The sequence below is a fragment of the Amyelois transitella genome, chromosome 6, assembly GCF_032362555.1.
Source record: "Amyelois transitella isolate CPQ chromosome 6, ilAmyTran1.1, whole genome shotgun sequence".
Lineage (NCBI taxonomy): Eukaryota > Metazoa > Arthropoda > Insecta > Lepidoptera > Pyralidae > Amyelois > Amyelois transitella.
In genome coordinates, this window is record NC_083509.1 from 5,144,532 (window position 1) to 5,168,770 (window position 24,239).

General features: G+C 35.1%; 1 protein-coding gene across 1 annotated transcript; it reads right to left on the bottom strand.

Moving 5' to 3' along the window:
• Window positions 1–871: 871 nt before the first annotated feature.
• On the bottom strand, window positions 872–23,763 carry LOC106131060 (delta-sarcoglycan). The gene is made up of 6 exons (XM_013330049.2): window positions 23,672–23,763; window positions 4,304–4,526; window positions 3,349–3,538; window positions 1,631–1,823; window positions 1,148–1,271; window positions 872–1,066 (listed from the first exon to the last, which is right to left on the bottom strand). Exons 1-6 carry the CDS (start codon window positions 23,761–23,763, stop codon window positions 872–874), a joined length of 1,017 nt encoding a protein of 338 aa, XP_013185503.1.
• Between the last annotated feature and the right edge of the window lie 476 nt (window positions 23,764–24,239).

Below are 24,239 nucleotides of genomic sequence, written 5' to 3' on the forward strand. Positions count from 1 at the left end.
TTATGTGGTAAAATGATAGTGTTGCATGCGTTAAATATACTAAGCTTTTTCTAATTCACTGCACACATGCACTGTCAGCTGTGGCAGTTTGTATACATTCTCTACGTTATAATACACATTTATTCCTAAACCATTTAAGTTGTATTACACAGTTTAGTGATAACAAAAAAGAAATTGACATAAAAATAAAATATTTTAGGTACTTAGGTATGATTTCAAATAATAAACAATTATTGTTTTTTTTTTCGCATGATCGAAAGTACTAGGTCTATTGTACTTAAGAGAATAAGGATGCGTCCAAAAAAAATTTTGTATGATAGACCTGGAGAAACATTGAACAGGAAATTAATGTTTTTTTGAGAAATGCATTGAACAATCTCAAAACATGGGTCATGGTGATATATTTCGTAATTTATATAATTCTTTTGCCAATATTAATTCTAAATTGCGATTCCAAAAGGCACTAGTTATTATAAATAAAGTAATTTGATACGTTTTTTTAAAGTCGTTGTAATAAATTTCAAATTTTGCGTGTTTTATGCTACGCCAATTTTAATACACATTGTAAATTCATTGAATTTTTAGAAACATTGTGAGTACAGAGGTACTAAGAATATACTGCTTCTGTGAAAATTACTTTCTATATATTTTCGATAAAAGTAAACTATTTAAAGGTGTTGCCATTTTTATCCGAAGAAATATGTAGATACAACACATTGGATGATGTACAGAATTTGTAAAATATTTACGATAATTCTAGATATAATAATGACATGCTAAAATACAAATTACTAACACATTTGTCCTCTAACAAATAGTTAACAACCAAATGGAAATTGACAACAAAGCCTTCTAAATCACAGTATAAACATCATCGGCAGATAAGACTCTCTTCCCTCGCTGCGCACGCACCGTGTGGGGGCGCTAGAAACAGTTTGCCATTTGCACACGCGCACAATTGGTAGATATTTTGATGGTGCGGGTCATGCGAATGGGGGGCTGAAGGAGGCAAAGGCAATGCTGATTTCAGCTTGGGCATGTATATGCTAGGGGCATCCAAGCGTATCTGAAAACATACATCATTATACAATTAACAGTTCAATATAAAATCATGTGTAATTTGTTGGCAGGTTAATTTGATACTCACCGAACCGGCGATGGATCGCAGACGGAAGGTGGTGAGGCAACTTGCGCTGATGTCACCGGCTCGTGACTCCAACGCGATATTTTGAGCTGCATGCATCTCCAGCGATCGGGTTGGAGACTCCAAGCTGTTTTAAGCAAACAATTATACTCGTATTGTGTACAAAATGTATAATTACCGGAATGTATTAATAATCAACGGTGTAAAGTTGAAATGGGTTGAAAAATCGATTTCTATATTGGTATTAGTCGTCTTTATGATTTGACCACCGTTAATTATTACGATTATTGCTCACTTTTTTATTATTTACAGTACTTTACAGGCTTCGCTAGGTGCGCTTTGACAAGTGGCGTCTACGAAGCCGTGTGAAACATCACGTCCGCTAGACTAATGATAGTGGGTGTGTCAGCGCCCACCGTCACAGCATCTTGACCCACACATTGAAGAAGAGACCCTCTAGCGTCCTATACCTATAATATTACTTACACCAATGGTTTCGCTGGGGGCGCTTTAACAAGCGGCGTTTGCGCAGCCGTGTGTAACGTGACGCCCGCTGGACTAATGACAGTGAGTGTGTCCGCACCCACCGTTACAGCATCCTGACCCGCGCCCAGAATAAGGGCCCCTCTTGCATCCCGGACTTCGAGTCTCCCTGCGTTCACTTCTAAGCGATCGTGCCCTTTAAGTAAAGAAGTCATTTTATAAAAAAAAATTCATTAATAAATGCCTACTTGAGGTTTAACTTTTTAACTTGTTTTTTCTGACACGAAAGACTTAGAAAAGAAAACACTATAGTATATCTGTTAACTTCATTCTACCTCCCATTTTTTTTTCATTTATTATTGTATAAAGGATCTTACAAAACATTGAGTAGGTATTAACTTAGCATAGCGAAACCACCAAGGTTTGACATTACACTAAGAATTAAGTTTACGTCAATCAATCATATTGTAATACATAGAAGAAGAAAAATAACCAAGAATTGGACAAATACATATGTTTTTTTATTATTTGGTCTCTTATTAATTATGGTTATGACAATATACGTTTTAAAGGGAACTAAGGAAATGCTCTTTAAGTTTATATTTTATATTTTTTTTTTCGTCAATTTATCACGTAATTCCACAGGTAGTTTATTAATGAGTCGAGTAACAATATAATCAGTCGTTCGCCTACCATATTCATTGTTTACGCGAACCGGTTTGCTACTCAGTTGATGTCTAGCTATGTAATCGGGTGTATACAGAGTGTTCTGGTTGTGGTCGATTATTGGTTAAAAAGAACAGTTTTTTATAAAACATTTTTTACCCGAAACCGCCGAGCTTGCATGAAGAGAGTTATAAATGTGGATGAAGCGAAGGAAGTATGCAGTGATCGTGGCAAGTGGAAAGAGGTAGTCTCTGCCTACCCCTCCGGGAAAGAGGCGTGATTTTATGTATGTATGTATGTATGGACGGGCAATACTTTACAGTGTTTAAAAAGGCCAGAGTGGTCGTCACTAGGTATATTGATATCTAACTTTATTTGATACTATATTTTTTAATATTCTTAGTTGAAGATCATAAATTGTATTTAAATAAGTTTTATATGTACGCCCGTAACTACATAAACCATATTGAATATAAGATTCAGCTAGCGAATAATATAGCATTTATTTTACTTTAAATGAGATCCTATTTTTAATATTATGATATTTGGCAAAAATTGTCGTAACCTATTACAATTAATTAATAGTACCTTTATTACAAAGATGTTCTAAAGTAACATAACCTATGTTGCTGCTATCATAAAGCATACCTAATAGATCATAAAAGGCATGAGCAACACTGCAGTGAACACAATGCTAGATTTCAGTACGATATGTAACGCCTCGTGTACGCATAAGCCTCAGATTTATTCATGTGTTCGCTCGGATCACGCTAACGTTAGTTCGATGTCTTTGAAAATCATACATGTGTATTCTGTTCTAGGGTACATTATGCTATTAATTTTTAGGTCCTATTTATGTAACTATCATTTAAACATCTAGCTTCTAAAAATTGTGCCTTATGCTATTCTTATCAGCGAAACCGTTAGAGTAGTTTCGACTTATAGATAGCGTTTGCAAGGGTTATGGCTTCTCGCTAAAATCTGACATTATGTATATAAAAGCAATTCATATTTTTAATTTCCACATAAAAACTATAGAATTAAAATTCACTTGCCTAAATACAGTCTACTTTGCAGCAATCCATGGACATCCCTCGTGGAAATGGTAAAATTACGGGACGACTCCACTGCTACGGGCTGTCCCCGACGAGACTTGATGCTTGACGTGAACAGCGAGTCCAGTACTAGAGCTTGTCCAAGCAGTTGCAGACCACCAGGCACGATGCGGAGCTGGCCCATGCCCTCCTATTGGAAAAAGAAAAACGACTTATTTAAAGAAGTCAGCGACGAGCACCAGATCCAGTGTAAAGTAGGCCAGCGGGCTTCATCTTGATGACTTACAGACCTGTAAGCGCGAATTTTCATAGATGGTACTTTCGCTAATACTTTCAAAGTTAACATTGGATTTTCATAAAATCCTTCCAAAGTAAACAGAAGAAAACGTCTTAACCTCATTAAAGATTATCCGGGCCATCATATTTATTTGCTTGCAACGTGGCAACCACAAAGCAATCTACAGCCACACCAATATTTTTTTACTAAGAGTTGTATTTTTCACTATCTATTCTTAAAGTGAATGTAAGTAAACATGAAATTCATTCAAAGCTGCAAGAGAGCAGTTGTCGCTCACAACAGAACGCCTGAGGACACCGCTCACTCTCACAGAGCTTGTTGCATTTTGTGTGTCGCGTGAACACAGATTCGCTTACTCATAATTATGTACATTTAACATTGGATAAACAAAGTTAAATATGTTTCTGAGGTTAAATTAACCATTATTGAAATTTAAGCCTTCCATCTTGTTAATGTTAACTGTTTATGTGCCTTTAAAAGGTAAGGAGAACAAGTCTTCTATTACTGTAAAAAATTTAGTGCTTTGTATGTATACTTATTGTCTATCCCCCTTGACGTATGTCACATCTTTAATCTTTACAAGATAACAATATTCGGAGGCCACGCATGCTAAATGTCAAAAAATGCCATAAAATAACCATAGCTTCAGTTACTTACTGAATTAAAATCCAAGACTTTCAGAACCCACAGCGTCAGTGCCAGATTAATGATCATCATAAACATGAGCGCCATCACAAGAATGTAGAGACATTTTTTCCGCCAGCCGTAGATGCCAACTTTGAATTGGCTATTATAACTGTTCCTGATCGAGTCAGCCTTTGTGTCCCTCGCATTGTTGTTCAGGATTGGCTCGGGGGTGATCTTGTCGGCGTATGGTATTCTGCAAGGAATATTTATTTGAAACAATGCCGGTAAATCGAGCAAAAACTTTGTTTGTCATTTCCCTTTTCAATCTGTGGAAATGCGACATTTTCAATCCAACTATCTATTGGGAAAACAGAAAAAGTGCCGTGTGGTTCTCGGCACCTATAGAAAAAAGAACAGGACTACTCCATTTCTTTCCCATGGATGTCGTAAAAGGCGACTAAGGGATAGGCTTATATACTTGGGATTCTTCTTTTAAGCGTTGGGCTAACAACTTGTCACTTTTTAAATCATAATTCTATTATTAAGCCAAACAGCTGAACGTGGCTTTGTCTTTTCAAGACTGTCTACCCCGCAAGGGATATCGACGTTTATATGTAGTTATCTGTGTTTGTAAAACAGAAATAGACCTGAAAGCAGGATTTAATATTAGTATGTATAGGCCTTATGTTGACTTTTCCAACTTTGTACCCCAGGAATTTTTCGCATTAAAATAAGCAGAATTTACACTAGAAAATAATAATATGTTTTGTAGTGTAAATTCCGCTTAATTTAATTCGTACTTCAGTCTAGATGGATTTATAACAGTATTTATTTTATACACTTCTGCTTACTTTATTGTCGAAATATATTTTTTTTAAATATCTTAGTGTAGAACTGGCCTCGTCACCAAAAATATTCAAGTTGTTCGCTACAGGAATAACTGTACAGTCTTAGAATCAAGTATTAATGCATACGTATACGAGCACATCTTTCGTGGAGACATGTACAAAAGTACCCATCTAGTATTCGTAAAACTGGCCACCGTCAGCGGCGGGCGCCATAAATTTACAAGGATTCGAGTGCGACAGGACATTGCACACTGAAAAATTCTAGTAAGGACGTCACCCACGCTGTGAGGGATATCGCCGAGTTGGCATTTCTATAACTCATTACGCTCAGTTGGGCTATGTTGAGAAATATATGACGGAAATGTGATCTGCTTAATTTTTTTTTATATTAGTTAACAAGTAAATTATTAACGTTAAATATTTTACTTCATTCTTATATTAATTCTAACACATACATACAGTATGTGTGTATTAAACCTTTTCACAAATAGATAATTAAACGAATTTTGAGTAATGGAGTTTACACGCTATAATAACACAAAGACTAGTTTCCCTATTTTAACAGAAGGTTTAGTTCTACAGAACTTTGGTTACAAGAAGACTGATTTAATACCTGAATAAAGCTACTCCTTAGAATGTATTAATAATATTATAACCACCAGGAGCTGAATATTTGATACCCAGTCTTGCTTTGAGACTTATCGATGATATCTAGAATTTAGAACTTAATCTGGATTACAATATTAGATATTAATTACCTCGAAACTTGGGAACTGAGCTAAGATGATAATCTGCCTGAATATAAATAAACCCAAAAATAAATAGATCTATTTGAATGAAATTTGGCAACAGGCATGTCTAATCTTTAAGAGTAACACAAAGCTTTAATTCTCACGGACAGTCCCGGGCAAAAGCTATTAAATGTTAATGTCTATTTAAACTAAAACTTTTGAGATTGTTTTGTATTCTTTTTTTAACTCACACCTGATGACTTATCGCTTCTGAAAATTCTTTAATATTAAGTTGTATAACAAATAAATAAAGCAAAATTAAAGGGAATCAGTATACATAACCAAATTATATTCATTTAAATATGTGATGCGTTTTAAATTCAAACATAACAGAGTCGTCGGGCAAGTGTCGCGCACGGGATTTTCCCTAATCCTGATACAATAAGAGGGGCTCAATTGAACATACACTCTGCTCTCTTTCCCTGTTTACTTAGGTATTGCAAATAAATTAAGAATTATTTTCGTACTAAATGATTGCCAAATAATACAGAACCCACGTTTGGACTGTATATTTAAAAACATTAATCTTTGTCTATTCTAATTTTTATAGTGTTAAAAAATATTTTAAACGAACTGTGAACGTGTAGTAGGTATTTACAATGGGTGTAACTGACCTTTTTAATTGACGTAAGCAAAAAATTTGTAAAAGAATTGGAGTCTGCAATGGAATTACTAGATAATAAATTATTGTGAATTAAGTAAATATTCAAAACATTATCTAACGAGTAAGTTATCAACTGCATATTGTTCTACAAGAGTGGCTCACAAATTTTATAAAGTGTAAGTTAAAAGCTTGGCGATAGGCTAAAGGAAAATATATATAAAAATTCAGTGAAATCTGTGTGCGGACAAGCACTTTATCTCGCAGTCCAGTCTCGCAACACGTTTGGGGGGTTTACGTAGCATTAGAAACCAATTACAGCAATAATACTCTACCCTTCGTACTTTTTTCGAGTTTAATCGATAAACATTGGGAAGGATTTGTTGAAAATTTTTCGATGAACACGTACTAGCGCCTAACAGAGTTAACAACTTCGTGATGTTTTTTAAGTCGATCTATTGCACTTTCTAGATTTATAATGTTATTTTGTGTTTTCATTTGTTATTTTAATAAAAGTAAAAGTCAATCGAGAGTAGGGCTTACAAACTTGGGATTTTTCATTTTATCGATAAGCTAGTAACCTTTGCTATATTTCAGCTCCATCATGAAGTCATGTAGCTGTCCGTGTTCAAATTATCTACCCTGTCTATCCCGTAAGGGATAAAAAGTGACATAATTATATTTGTACTGCATTTAAAATTCGATTACGCATTATAGGTTAATAAAGTCTGTAAACATAAACTAACTGGCTTTCTGCCAGTCAACATTTAGAAAATGGCAAACTTGTTACCAGATGTCAGAATGGAACACTAAAGTTGCTAAATTTTAGTGTGCACTAAATAATTATTTAGTTTGCCTTTACTTATACTTTAATATTCAAGTCTCGGCAAACACTAACAGAATAAACTACGTACACATCACAGCTGCAGTTTATGGAAATCAGCCCCCAAACTATCGCTGTTTCGCTTTTCATAATGTCGTGAAACGGGACAGCGATAGCTTTTCGCGCGATAAAAACGGTGTCGCGCGTGACATGCCACGGGCGCAGGAGACGACAGTACATCATACTTCAGCATGTCACTATATATAACTACCTTTCGATTTGTTTTCATGTACCAAGGAGTATTTATACTAGTTCATTTTATTACCATTAACACCTAATAAGAAGAAGTTAGTCTTACATATTTTCAGGATATTTTTTACATTGAATTTTTTTCAATTAATTATTTATTTGTAAATACTTTATTGTATTAATGTTAAAAAGCAAATTAACACAAAGAGTCATAAAATCTTAACAAACAAGAAAAAATACACCAAAATAGAGGAAGTTCATGGACACAATTTGTTTGATGTCACAATTGACTGGCACCTAAATTGGAATACACATTTATTATAAATTAACAAAAAAAAACAGTTATAGTATGCACTCTTAATATTGTTAGAAAATTATTCAATTGATGTTACCCGAGCGGCTTACTTTTGGAATATATATCCTTATCTCACTTACGGAATTATATTTACTAAGTAGTACAATTTAGTATTTACTAAGTCTACTTTTGTAATAAAAAAAAATGTTAACGTATAATCCATAAAATGTATTCAGACGATTAAGTAGTATGAACGAAGTAAATATTGAAATTTTTAACACATATGCATTAAAATATTCAACCACTTACCTCCAGGAATAAAAAATATGTATTATACTCTTTTATCAAAAGTAAATTAAAAGCTTGGTTATCATAATAACGTTTTTATAATTTGGTTGAATATTTAGATCACCGTACAAATTAAGCATAAAAACTTAGCAATATTCAATGTAATTTTCAGTTTAAACTTAAAAGAATTAATGCCTGGATTACTTTCATAAAATGGGTTATACTAACGATAGTATTAATAATGATAAAAATATTGCATGCCTGAAGGAACAAACTGTTGTTACTATTAAATGTATCCTTATGTCTACACAGTTATGCAATTAATAATTTTAAGTTTGAGTTTCTTTAAATTTTATGAACATTAAAATACTTACAATAATTCAAAGTAGGTATCTTTTACATGGATTTCTTGGCGAGTAAGGGATAGGCTTATAAACTTGAGATTACTCTTGTATGCGATTGGCTAACACCCTGCCACTTTTTTAAACTCAATTCTAATTTCAATTTTATTTAATTCTAAACCATACATCTGAATTCCTTCCAGTCTTTTCGAAACTGTTGACATTGTCTACCTCGCAATTGATATAGACGTGACTTTATGTGTGTATGTATGAAATATACCGACCTTTGATGGAAACATCCCACAAAAGCAAGTCTATATAGAGACGTATCAAGAATGCAATAAGCATTATATTAAACACATTATATTTAACACAGCAGAGATAAAATATATAAATGGGGTGGAATACAATAAATTCTCAACGCGGAAGCGTAAACGATGTACGCAGACGGGCACGTAGCACCGTCTCGTAGCAGCTACGCCGTGCTCGTAGCTCGTAGCTACGGGCGGAGACCCGGTACCGCAAATGAGCCATATTAATCATCTTCATCACAGCAACACGACTTTCTGGCTTCCTCTATTCGCAGGTTCTTCTTAATAATACATTTTTTTATTGACTATTGCAGTTGTGATTGTATCAGGAAGAAAATATATTTACATTAATAATTAGAATGCGTTTCACCCCAATCTGCCTAAAGGTAAGAAAAATGAGGTCTAAGGTAATGCGCACAACCTCGAATTAGGCTTAGTGGTAGGTATCGACGAAAGGACATTAGGTATTTGTATTAACTATTTACAGTATAAATTATGTAATAATTTACGTAGATGGGCACATAGCAAAGTTTCGTAGCAGCGTCGCCGTATTTGTAGCTCGTAGCTACGGGTGGGACCCGAGCACCGCAAATGAGCAATATATAATATTTCAAATATTTTTAATTTTGTGTTGCATTTCTGCAACATTCAATTAATGTACACGAGTTATACAAATACATATATCATAAAAATAAAGGCGTCGGAATGTGACGACCCCATCGCCCCCTGGGTCGCCTTCCCCGTGCTCCGCAGGGCAGCTTGTGGCTGTTGAGGTGCAGCGACCCCACGGACCTGAGTGCTCCAAGGCCCCTGTTCCTCGCCTCCGATCTTCCTTCGCTAAGGTCAGAGTGGAAACCGTTGAAGGACAGAACCCCTACCATTGACTTGCCTTAACCGGCCAGTCGAGTGGAGTCGCGAGAGCTATACGCTCGAAGAATGGAAGTGTAAAATGTCATAACGCCGGGGTGCCTGACTGGTTCACCACGATTTCACGCCCCGCAGTCTCACCTCTCGACAGTCTTAGGAACCCACGCCGATGTTGCCCCTTTGTTGCAAATCATGATGACTGATTTGAGGGGTCCATTTCGAGTAACCGCCTGCCATATAATATTCACGTATTCATGATTATAAACGTCAACTCCATAACCCATCATTCTTTTCCTTATTTTGTAATAAGTCCACCTCCTGCCGACACCTGTTCATGGACATATCGTATATTGATATCCCCGGGAACGGGTTTTGGCAGGAGAACAACATAACATCAACTTCTCCAAAGGGTCTCTGTGATGGATTTGTATCTCCTCGCAAGCCTCTCAAAAATCTGGGGTGTATAGACCCGTGAAATCCATGAGGATAATAATTTACTTATCAAATTTTCTATTCATATTTGGATGTTAAAAATTTCAAGCACATTTTTATTAAACCTGATTCCACAAATCAAAAGGTTTATCTTGTAAATGTAATTAAGGTTGACAGGTGCATTCAGTTATTACCTTAATTAACTTACACGTAGTATTAAACCGCTGCTTACAATACATTAGTCGGTTAATTGTACATTACATCTCAATCCAATTAGTTAAGCTTATTATAATATTAGGACTTGTATATACTAGTATTTCTCTCTGTTTACGTAGGAGAAATAAAAATTCTAAATTTTTGGTACCTTATTCGTCGTTGTTACTCGTTATTTGATTTTCTTTGTTATAAAGACTGTAACAAGTATTCTGAAAGTATTTTTTAACAAATAAGCGAGAATAATGCCCCTTTTTGAATCTTATTAAAAAAAAATAAGTTTCGTTAATTCTTATTTATGTCTTTATGGTGTTTTGATGTCCTTTTACCTGTAAGCAATTATAGGGTTTAATTTTTAAAAAATATCGTCGCTCTGCCATAAATTTTAAAAATGCCGATTAGTTAAAGATAAAAGGTTAATTTTACTAGTGTGGGTAATTAATGAAATGTGTGAATTTATGGCAGTCTGTATGAAATGTTGGTGTGTTCGCGCTAATTGAGCGGTTCACAGGCGTCGGCCGAATGCGCGCCGCACATTCGTTAGCAATATTCCACTAACGAACCAAACTAATGGCTATTAACTTGAATAACGCAGCACTTTGCGATTCCTATTCCTCACGCACTGATATTGATATCTTAGAAAACATATCAGATACAGGAATCCTACCTGTAGCAGTGACAACAACGATGTAAATTGGGCTAGGTTCCCCTGTTGATAAGGTCACGGAGAGTAGTCAGGCACCTATACTATATAACTAACACTCTCCTAAATTACCTGAATCACGGTGTCATAGACAATGTATTGGGGTCAGAAAAAAATTGGTAGTATTTACATAAAAATAAATCTACAACATAATCATGCTTTTTTTAAGGGTCGAGACATCCTCTGATACCTGTAACATCAGCTTTACTTTACCTAAACGTTCATGAAACTATTATATATTAATTTAGATATTTTTAATACTATTGAATTAAGTTATTTTTGTGTAAAAGTATCCCATTCACAACTTTTGGTGCGAAATAACGAATCGGCTTTCCAACTGTCATCTTCTGTAAACTGTGTGAGCTCGCACCGTACTCGTAGCAGCTATAAATTAAGTTTTCAATTTGCCAGTGACGCATCGCTAAGGCGTCCTAAACCGAAACTTGTACTAAATTGATTCACTGATTTATTGAAAAAAGGGAAATCAATACATAACTTTTATTCCTTTTTACAATCCTACTTATTATATCTCGTAAACCTTCATGCAAAAAGAGATTTGGATTCATTTGAAACTATAAGTGAGACAACGACAAGTGCATACTCGTAGTCGTATAACATTAGTGCATTATCTTTATTTACCTAGCGACTTCCTTATCGGTATTAAAAAGTGGATAGGACCACTCCATATCGTTCCCATGGATGTCGTTAAAGGCGACTAAGGGATAGGCTTCTAAACTCTTCTTCTCCTGTATTCTTCTTTTAGACGATGGACTAGCAACCTGTCACTTTTTGAATCTCAATTCTATCATAACTCCAAACAGCTGAAAGTTTCCTATCAGTCTTTTCAAGACTGTTGGCTCTATCTGCCCCGCAAGTGATATAGGCGTGATTATATGTATGTATAAACAAAGCATATGCTAAAACTCTTTATACCCATACTGTCAAACATTTTTTTCTGATATGCAAAATTAATATTAGCCTAACCTTAAAATAAACGAAATGTAGACGTGCCACTGTTTGCGGTTGCATGCAGAAGCAACGCAGCGCTGCATTATGTGGGCCATAAATCAAGTGCATTGAAATCTCCTTCCTCCTTCGTGTCGGTGAGCCATCGCACGGCGACGGATATTTGAACCAATGCACCGCCGACGCTGAAACCCGCGCCGTTTCACTGCGTCTACGTGCGCGGTTGTAGTAATGTTGTAAATTTGAACAGGCAAAATGATGGATGGATATACGAGTTTACTTTTGATTTTTTTAAAAATCTAATACTTATGTTTTTATTCATCCAGCTAAACTTAGCCTTATTATGTATAGATATGGTTGGTCACGTCTATATCCCTTGCAGGGTAGACAGAGCCAACAGTCTTGAAAAGCCTGAATGGCCACGTTCAGCTATTTAGCTTAATGATAGAATAGAGATTCAAATAGTGACAGGTTGCTAACCCATCGCCTAAAAAAGAATCCCAAGTTTGAAAGCCAATCCTTTAGTCGCCTTTTACGACATCCATGGGAAAGAGATGGAGTGGTCCTATTCTTTTTTGTATTGGTGCCGGGAACCACACGGCACTGCACAATCATCAAATCTATTACTAAAATATCATCACTAATGTTAAAATTTTACTTGATTCCTTTCTAACTGATGGATTACATCGAAACAAAATAACGACGCAATTCCAAAATTAAAGAAATATAACTAAGATTTCTAAACCATAATAATTCAAAAAACCATATAAGAAAATGGGAACTGTTTCAGGAAATTGGCATGCTAATGTTAAACCTAATATAAACGTAGCCATAGTTCGATTAGAGCTTGTCATATTCATGTTCACACAATGGAGAGGGCCGACGACGGTGGTACATCCATTCACTCAATGTTACTCAATGGCTTTTGCATGTTGCATTCTGTACTCCGACTGCATTGGAACTTGTCCTAATATTTCTGTCAACACGAAATCGGTTTTAGCATCTTCAATACCGTTTGCGAATGTACTTTGACTTTGCTTATGTGCAGAAATATTCTCCACAAAACTAATCAGGTAGACGTTTGCTTTTACACATACGATTAGTTGTTAAGGATCAGTTCCTTTTAAATAAACAAGGAATAACTAAAATTATAATAATTTATTACAGTTTTAGTTTTAGTGCCGTGTGGTTCCCGGCACCATTACAAAAAAGAATAGAACCACTCCATTTCTTTCTAATGGATGTCGTAAAGGGCGACTAAGGGATAGGCTCACAAACCAGCAGGCCAATTCTGCTATTTGTTAACCGAAACAGTTCGGATGCGTTTCAGCTTGGTTACAGTTGCGTTTATATTGTCAAACGGTATTCCAGTAACTTTACGTTGATAGCTGAAACGTAAATGAAACGGAAGCGGTTGGTTAATTGCTGCCGATGCAAAACCGTAACTTTGGACAATTCAACCAATGCAGAACCGTTGCGTTTCGGCCGGACCAACTGTCAAAAACTTATCAGAATACGAAATAATAGCCGAACGGCAAACGGAAGGTTATTTGTCCTTTAGCAGAATACGACAAACGAACCGTTTCGGCTGCGTAACCAATGCGTTACGACTTCGTTTTGACAAATTGTTAGTAGAATACCAAAAGTTGTCATCAATGCGTTTCAGATCCGTTTCGGATTAAAATAGAATAGCAGAATTGACATGCTGGGATTCTTTTTTAGGCGATAGGCTAGCAACCTGTCACTATTCGAATCTCAATTCTATCATAAAGCCAAATAGCTGGACGTGGCCATTTAGTCTTTTCCAGACTGTTGGCTCTGTCTACTCCGCAAGGGATATAGACGTGACCATATGTATGTAGTTTTAGTATTAATATTTCATTACAGCTTCAGTAATTTATGATAGATTTACTATCATAAATTTCGTTCAATTGAAACTCAAAATCAAAGCGTATAGGATGTCTCAGACATAGAGCGATATGGGTGCAACGAATAGGCAGAGAGTGTCATGTTCGGGTTAATACCTTCCCTGAGAGACATGTCGGGCTCAGCGAAACGTCAAAGGGAAATTGAAAATTAATTTATGCTCCTAAATTTCATACACACAACTCCCAGAGAGATTGCAAAACAGACACGTCACATTCTTTGTGTGATATTACGTTAATACGTCAGGATTAATAAGCATCTGTAAATGTATCTTCAACGAATAGTGATAGTAAGAAATATAATGTTATTCACCAAGGACAAAAAAAATATGTTATCATTAAAAGTAGATACAATATAAATGTATACAGTGAGGCAAAACATCGTCAGGAAACCTGCGCATTCAGGCAACTGGATGTGTAACCATGGATCCAATACGTGTCAGGTTTACCTGCAAAGGTTGCGGTGTCACTTAGTGTCCTGACTTCCTAATCTAGGATCCATGGTCAAAGACATACCCCGGGTTCCTCTCCAAAGAGGTGAGGATGCAACCGGGACTGAAGCCAGGAAGGAAGAGACTATATAAATCTATTCGACATGTTAGTTTCAAAAAGTGCCATTATTATTACATTTCTGTCAAATTGAAAATTATGTTACAGAAAAATTAAATAGATAAGGGAAGAAAACTAACTAATGCTCTCATAAACCGGCTAAGAACAGAAATGAAACCTCCTAAACGTGTACATTTAGGTTAACTGTAAAATAAGAGTATTAAAACTGACCCAAGGAAGAAACATGTGGGAATAATATAACTAAACATAATGTATTGTAGGGTGCAATGAGAAAATTTGTTAATTAACTCAACTAAGTTATTTATTACAAACATAAAATTAGTGAACTAACATTTTGTTATTTTAGATAAGTATATATACTTACTTCTTAAAACAATGATTTTGTCTGATCAGTCGATACACGAAACAACCACTTAAGATATAAATGTGCATTAATAGATATTCACGTTACTTTAAGCATTTGTATAACCAAGTACAAAAAGTAGATGAAAGGGTTAACAAACCCATACGGCTAAGTCGGGGACACACCAAGCGGTTTAGAGCTCGTGAGATCTGAACGTACTCGCGGGAGGGCAGAAAGAGTCGTAAATACTCCCGCCGCCGCTCACTTATAAATTAGGATCATAAAGCAGTTGCCAAAGTTTGTTGGCGGCCCGGCGACCATAAAACAACGCTTACTCTCAGAGGGGAGACGCGTGTCTGAATTTCACTCGTGTCGTCTTTCAATTTGGTTGCGAGTCAAGTAGTTAATTTGTATCACTTTTTTTTTATTCACCAAATAACTTTCGTACGCGGTTCCGCTCGGGAAAAATTTGTAGTTTTACCTAAAATTTCCCAAAGAATTATTAAATACACCATTCATCATACGACGCGTATCATAATAATAAAACATAATATCCATGCACTTAGAATATGACAGACAATGAGTTCGTACAAGAGTACCATTTGTCATTTACCTTCAATTTCAGACTCTACGGTTGATATAGGCGTGAACAAAATCAATTGTGCAATCCGGGACATTTATTGTAGTTGCATAAATTGAACCGTCCTCAGAAAGGACTAAATGATATTTCCAAGTAAGTCAGTATGAAATATTTTAAAAATTCACATGAATTGAGAATACTGAGGTAGAAATTTTCGTGCTTGTGTAAAGTACTCTAAAAACTATTATTATTCTAAAAAAGTAAAAGATTAATATTATAAAAGAACTTGATAATATTACACAAAATTGATTCACACAAATGTTATGTTATGGAAAAATCTCATTGTTATTCCATTTAGCAGATGTGCCTGTTAAACTGATAAATTCAAAGATCGCGAAATCGCTTGGAAGTAACGTGTGAAGGCGAGTTGGGCACAAAAGCTTGCTCGCCGCACTTCAAACTTGGAGTTAGTTTTAGGTGAACTTGTCCCTGTCTCGTCCCACTCATACACACACTTCCCGCCGACAACTTAGTCACTTTTGTTCACTTACAGCTCAACCGCTGTTCGCCCATAAAGAGGATTTTAAGTTAGTCATATCTGTGTTTGCGTTTTAGTGTCTTTCAGGAAGATAACTGCAATAAAACTAGGAATGTTTTTTGTGAAACAAAGAGTGAATACTTTTGGCCGAAAATTAAAATTTTTATTTAGAACGAGCTATGATTTTGTTGCTAGTAATAAAAAATTACTTTGGCAAAACATACCTCCTTTTTTTTTCATACAAGGTATATTTTCCGTTAAACATTTATCGAATGCTCTAAATTTGTCCGACCATTTCGAACTTGATTTTCCTCTCCTATTTGTCAATTGAAATCCATTTTGTAATATATGAGCCCTGTTACTGAAAACGCAACGTTAACTTTATATCCTTTTACAATTTTTATTACATATTTTTTTACATTACATATTTTTTCTGCTCATAGACTTATAATTATACATATTTCTGTCTGCAGCATCCATGAGAATGTCTTTTTATAGAGGATATTAAAAGACGATTAGAGGACATCTTTACATTATCTACCATAATTGGTAGTGAAAGTTGCTTTATTGTAACTTTGTATATTTTTGCGAAAACCATTCTGTTGAATTCCGGTATGATTTGGTATAAAAAAATAAACTGTTTTTTTTATTTCATTTCACACAATTTAGGTTTGATATTTGACAAGTTTTCATGCAATCTGGTAGCGAAGAAAAAATATTGAGTATGTCAGTTGCTTCTTTTCCTATGTTGATTGCAAAAGTCAGTCAAAGGCTCTTTCTGTTCTGTTTATGCACATAATAATAGGACATAATATCAAGCCATGTGGTTTCCGACACCAATTTAAACAAAATCGGACCCCACGATTATTTTCCCATTAATGTCGTAAAAGGCGACTAAGGGATAGGCTTATAAACTTGGGATTCTTCTTTTAGGCGACAGGCTAGCATCCTGTCACTATTTGCGTTTCAATTCTATCATTAAGCCAAGCAGTCTCACTCTTTTAAAGGCTTTTGGCTCTGTCTGCTCCGCAAGGGATATAGACGTGATTATATGTTAGGTTAGGACATGATATCAGCACATAATAAGATCGATTAATGTTTTATTTTTTTATAAATATAACTTTTCCACCTCTCAAAGAGGAAGTATTGAAAGATATAAAAATTAAGTTTCCCGACACGCATTCTGTGCTTGGCAATCGGCATCACAAGAGCGGCGCGTGTAAATAATTCAGCCGATACGAGACTTGCTCTCCGGGGCTTTGGATGGAATACCAACATCTGATCTGTGATTGCACCCAATAAATCTGTTTCTCTCACCACTCCGCTGTTGCACGTTATTCGCTAAGTATTATTGTACTTCTGAAAATCAAATAGATCATTTGATTTTCCTGGATGGCTCTATGCGGCCTTTGAGTCTTTCCTAGACTACTGGTTTTATTTCCCGTAAGGGTTATGACGAGTGTGACGATGATATTATTAAAGTTTGTGAATCAATTATACAGATGCTAGCCACCCGCTTTAATGGTTTCGAATAGTCAATTACTTACTTAATTTGTTTCGTTAACCACTTGCAAAATTAACTTACTTATCATACATCGCAGTTGTTCATATTAGTGAATCTAAAATGATTAAGTTACGAAATCTTTACTCGAATCTGAACAAAAATAGCAAAGGAACTTTGTTTTCATTGCTGTCCGCAAACAAACTACCGAAAATACGTGACAGGCAATACAAATCATAGCTGCATCCACAAGTAGGTATGCACTCGGTGTTCACCATTGCTCTGTTAACTGGGAATACTCAAACTAAATATAGCTTCAACTCCTAATTTTAAAAAATACATCTAGAAAAGAGAAGTATTCTTACCTAACTAATAATTCATGACATCATATACTCAAAATAGTTAAAAATAAATACTAAATTTTCTTTGGTACAAAAATTAAAACTATAAAAAAGATGACGATTTTAAAGTTAAACTTTATCGTTTCATTCGTAGTTAAAACAGTGATTGAAAATAAAATATATAAATAAACTTAACTGCAAACCACTTCATATATTATTCCGCACGAAATCTCAAAAATATGAAACAATGTTTAGCGGTTTTAATATTTGCTTGTCACAGCTACACGATTTTACAATTTGCTGTCTTTTGTAGAGTTTTCCGAGTAATCAAATTAACTGCCACTGAAATCATTTCGGTGATTCAAAATATTTTAATTGACAAACAGAAATTTGGCCGGAAAATTGCGCTTAAATTGTGCTTGCATTCGCTGGATGTTAATTCAATGAATAAATATCGCGTCAGAACAACATCAAAATTCACTTATTATTATTGTTCAGACATGGAATGAGGCCATTGTTACTTACTTAATAGTCTGTTTATAGAACTTCATTTCAATTGGTAAGTAAATATTTTCACCGCGGTACAAAACTCTCTGCATGTTCGAAAATTTCGATCTAGAAAGGTATGTCCATTATGTTTAAATTTAGGTTTTGTAGTATGAACTTTCGAGTTTTTTGTAATGAGTCCCTAAATTTTATAAAATGTGTTTATTTTTATAATTATTATGACTAGTAATTAAGGTACTGGGGGAGTTTTTTAACTGAGATTTACAATACCTACTGATCGCGTGACTCTTTATAATTATCTGTGGAAACTCACCTTTACTTTTATTCATTCAAATTTCATAAAGCAAATTGTTGGGTTCTACCAAACTTTCGTTCAATTGTATTAGTTCAAAATTGATCTCTAATGTATTTCAACCTCGCATCATTAACCTATATCGGAACAAATTGATTGCATTAGTGCTAATGTATTAACTTTTTAGACAGATAATGAAGAAGTGTGTTTGTATAAGTTTTCTTGCGTTAAGGATGTTTTTCGTTTGAACGTAAAATTTACATATAAGTTATTCGGCGGAGGTGCGTCGCCTCGTAAATCTCGCGACAAGAGGATTTCTGTTTGTGAAGTTTCTTTTTTATTTCCACTTTATCTGTGTACGCAAAGGACTGTGAATACTCAGGCGCAACGCGGGCTCGCTCAACTTCTATAAATCAATTTGTACACTTATCCGTACTTATAATGTTCGTACGGGTACGGCGCTCCACACGTGTGACAGACTCCACCCGAATATGAAATTTCTTACAAATACACATATACTTTTCGAAAGTATAACATTAAAAGAAAAGAATTTATGTTTAACTCTTTTACTTATTTTTAAACATGTAACTTGAATATATAAATATATACAGGACAAATTACACAGATTGAGTTAGTCTCGAAGTAAGTTCGAGACTTGTGTTCCGAAATACTAACTCAACGATAATATATTTTATAATAAATACTTATATAGATAAACATGGCCAATCAGAGAAAGTTCTTTTCTCATCATGCCCTAGCCGGGATTCGAACCCGGGGACCTCCGGTGTCACAGACAAGCGTACCTACTACAAACGTCAAACGCATGATATTGTAAAAAAAATGTGATGACAATTGGTTGGTGCGGTGTGGTTCCCGGCAACAGTTGAAAAATGATATGACTACTCCATCTCTTTCCCATGGATGTCGTAAAAGGCGACTAAGGGATGGACTAATAAACTTGAAATTCTTCTTTTAGGCGATGGGCTATTTTTATCTCAATTCTATCATTAAGCCAAACCGGACGTAACCTTTCAGTCTTCTCATGACTGTTAGCTCTGTCTACCCCGCAAGGGATATAGACTTGATTATATATACCTATGTATGATAAATTGATAATTATGTGGTGTTATCATATAAATGACATAATTATTGGTATGGACAGTAGAATGCCTTAAATTTTTACTAATGGACTTTTTAAAATTACATTGTTGTTCTTAGTTAAACCACACAAAATCTAATTTCACGTCGACCATTCTCGTAAATTCAGAAAAAGACGAGTTTCTGGCATAAAAATGTTATATCTACATTTTCCTATTTGAAAGCCCAGACAACAATCATTTCAGGCGAAGTTATACTTAAGCGAGTTAGTCATTTAGCTGCCGAAATAAAAGGAGTAGCTAGCCGAAACGGTTTGTCCAGTTCTACGTGTCCATTTTGCATCACAAAGTTAGATGTGTTTGTCGTTCTATTTTAAACGCGATAACGCCAACTTTCCAGTCCTCGAAATGTGAATACCTTGTTGCGAAAATGTGACTAACGGAAACTGTACAAGTAACTCGGCTGTCCTTCCGTGAACACATTCAACTCAGCGCTCCAGTGTTACCAACTTGAAGGTCTCTCCCAATATATTGTAATGGTGGTTTTAAATGCATACTTATCATCTTTTATCAATTTTTTTAATAGATGTGATGGGAATTTATTATGTAATAAATGCCACATTTTAATGCCAAAATATATTTAAACTAGAGAGCGCCGGCGGCTTCGCCTACACGAAAATCCCTTTAAAGAGAAGCAAAAAATCCCTTTAAAGTGAAGTGAAAACTACCGTTCCCACGAGAATTTCGGAAAATCGTCATATAGTGCACTACAAGACAATTTTTGACACTTTCATGATAAATTTCAGCTATCTAGTTTCGGCTGTACATTGTCTGTCAGTCAGTCACTCATTGGCATTATATTTAACAATATTTCCCAAACTAAAATGCCGTTTGTGCCTATAACACCCAATCTAAAAGCCAGTCTTCCAAGTGCATGAAGCAATAAGATATGAATATATAAATGAACCTATTGGATTTAATAGGGATTGGAGCTGAGGTTTGGAGCATTTGGTTGGGTAGTTGGTAACTCCACTCTCTGCCCCCGACCACCCCGCACCTACTTGTGGCCTCACGGACGACCAACCATTTCTATTCAAATTTCTTTATTACATACTATCCACTTACTTCTTTGTTAACTTTGTCTGAAATTCTTTTCAGATTTCCTTTTTCATAACCTTCATGAGACAACTCACCTATAATGTAAAGGATTATAGGTACTTAATCCTTATCACTTTAGATTTGTACGCAACTTTATTTATTTATTTTTTTCATAAGCTAATAAATTTCATTTTATTTGTATTCGTAGAATATTTTCACTACCAAGTAGGTAGTTAATCAAGTGCCGTTGAAAAATTTATTCTATGTTATAATTAAGATAATAGATTCTACCTAATTATACTGGCCAAATACTCATACCCAAAGTAGATTATTCAAGAACAATATCGACGGCCTCTGTGGCGCAGCGGTAATACGCTTGTCTGTGACACCGGGGGTCCCGGGTTCGAATCCCGGCCAGGGCATGATGAGAAAAGAACTTTTTCTGATTGGCCTGGGTCTTGGATGTTTATCTATATAAGTATTTATACTAAAATATAGTAGCGTTGAGTTAGTATCTCGTAACACAAGTCTCGAACTTACTTCGAGGCTAACTCAATCTGTGTAATTTGTCCCGTATATATATTTATTTAATATAAACGAAAAATACTTTTAACTTTTTCCACCGTTCATCTGAATAAATCGATTTGTGTAATGCGTGCACGGACACTAATTAACGGGCCTGCGATATCGCAACCGAGGCGCATCGCTACGACTGCGTACTATGTGTTGTTCATATTATCTCACATCGCTAACGAACCAGTCTGTTAACTTACCCTTTCTGGGTTTATCCTCACCATTTAAGTTATTTACCCATACTATGATGGCCTCTGTGGCGCAGCGGCAGTACGCTTGTCTGTGAGACCGGAGGTCCCTGGTTCTAATCCCGGCCAGGGCATGATGAGAAAAGAACTTTTTCTGATTGGCCTGGGTCTTGGATGTTTATCTATATAAGTATTTATTATAAAATATAGTATCGTTGAGTTAGTATCTCGTAACACAAGTTTCGAACTTACTTCGAGGCTAACTCAATCAGTGTAATTTGTCCCGTATATATTTATTTATTTACTATATATAACCTATATTACGTTTTTGGTATATTCCTATGGGGTAGATTGTTACCAAGACTCGAGGTCAACTGTTCAGGTGTAAATAATATGCATTTTTTAATTTGATATTTTGTATCTGTAATATTTTTACGAACGTATTTTTTTATCACAGACAGGCTTCACCTCAAAAAATACTCTTTAATTTTTGTTCAGATGAACAAGAACACGGACATAGTGAATCTATATATGTATAAGGCCCCTTTCCAGATAACAGAACCCTAAATATCTATATCAGAATGAAAAATAACACAAACCTTTTACGAAGCAAAACTGGACACGAAAATGTTGGTAACTTTTCAGTTTCACTACAATTTTATTTCACACTAGTGCTGTTATAAGTGATTTAGTGTAAAGGATCTCAAATCCTACTAGCGCGGAAATATCTTTACGACTGCAAAACCACTTAAACGTATGTTCTGTGGGAATGGCCGGGGGAAATAACGAAGTGAGTGAAGTAAGAATAAAATGTCATAACACAGTGGCGAAATTTAAATTCTTTAACAAAGTTTACACGAGAACCATTCTTTCAGTGGTTACAAAGTTTCTACACTTAATTTATATGAAAATTTCTTTGCACAGCGACACGAACATTTTAAACATGAAGAATGCAGCAGCTTTTTTGTTCAGCATGCTCCTTAATATTTAAGTGGATATCTTATTTTGAGATAAGTATATGCTTAGTATACTAACATTCATTTTAAAATATGAATATTTTGTCGTATAATTTCATTGTAACTACCAAGTGAGGAGATCACAAGCGGTCTATTTGCTGTTAATATTCATTGTCAATGAGAGCTTTTCAAAATTCTTTGTGGGATTTTGTTTTTGGGAAGTGCATCATGCCAAATTCTCCCGTCGCCTAGTTTAGTTGATGTATATATTAGTGAGTAAACGGAGCCCCGAATTACAAAACACAGAGTTCAAATTAGTTTATAGAAATAATCACATGAGAAAAAGAAGGGAAGGAGTAATATTGTTACTTTGTATGATTTTTATTATTCAACAATACGCCATCATAAAAAAATATTGAACGAGTGTAAAAACATTTTTTTAACCTACACCAGTAAGTCACCTTGCTTTTATCAATTTATTTGAAACTTTTTTCTCGATTATGAACAAGTGGAAACAAAAGTCAACAAGACAGGGGTGAAGTTCAGTAGAAAATTAATGAAGATTACAAAATTCACGCCCATTGAGCTCCCGGGGCCCGCTTTGTCGAACCTTTGACTCCAACTTGCTTGTTAGACTAAATTGAGAGTAATAATAGCACTCATTTGTTTGGTTTAAACGTTTTCATTTCCACTCTTGGATATATTTCCGCAATCAAACTTGTCAAATTGAATTGTTTTGGCATGCTTTGCGATTTGTTCTCTGTTTTAATGATTTAAACTATCAAGTCACCGAGCATTTTCGTTAGGTAAATTATTATGTTACGTTATATTATCTTCTTCATTGTGTGCAAATCATTGTATATTGGTATTTTTATAACATATGAGTAATACAAATATTCAAAAATACAATTATGTTCAATAAGACAAGAACTTTTATCAGAAATACCAAGATCGTCAAAATAATTTTGAACTATAAATAAAGCTGTTAACGGCGGATTTCAGAGCTTAATTGTGACAGACGGACTTCGTTACTTCGGACTTCGGACAATACGTTAAACCTTTTAAGAAGCGAGGTGACAACAATGTACTAGTATGTTCAGCTTTTGACAACTTTACATATTAGTATTGTACATATTTTTATATGATAAAACTTTTACTTACTTTCTTCCCTTATGGTCAGTGTAGACGATATGGTTCCTCGCGGCCGGAGTCTGCCGACTCCTGCCCAGCGAGTGTGAATCGACCAAAGCCATCACTCCAGCCGACTTCCAAACTGCCCACTCCTAACCGCCGCCAGAATAATTCGACTGCAGCCCGCTTGGCTACGTTTAACAACTTTAGATGGTCGGCTTGTTAGAGCTCACTATTCTCCGGACATTGTATACACAGTATGGACTTCTTGGCCGCGAAAGTTTAACGCTCTGTTGATTTTGTTTGTTAACATTGTCCTGTTGGACTACTAATAATTTCGGGTATAAGTCGTTTAACCATTACTGGTTTAGGAGTTTCTTTTTACATTAACTTTTTTAACTTATTTTTTACTTCCTCAGTGATTTCTTTTCTTGTGAATCTGGAATGAACAATTTTACTTCAGTCTGATTTTATGTTACTGTATCTATCAAAATCTTTGTTTAAATTATCCTATTAGACCAGGAATACTTTTATTTACTACCCGTTTAAGTTTTACTTGTTTTTCAGTTTTGTCTTCATATTGGTGATTTTAATTATG

Bases quoted from the DNA above. Each gene is read 5' to 3' on its own strand.
- LOC106131060 (XM_013330049.2), bottom strand. From the start codon at position 23,763: ATGGCTTTGGTCGATTCACACTCGCTGGGCAGGAGTCGGCAGACTCCG. The intron at 3,539-4,303 runs GTAAGTAACTGA...TTTTTCCAATAG, and splicing joins AAGTCTTGGATTTTAATTCA to GAGGGCATGGGCCAGCTCCG. The intron at 1,272-1,630 runs GTAAGTAATATT...TGCTTAAAACAG, and splicing joins CCCCCAGCGAAACCATTGGT to CTTGGAGTCTCCAACCCGAT.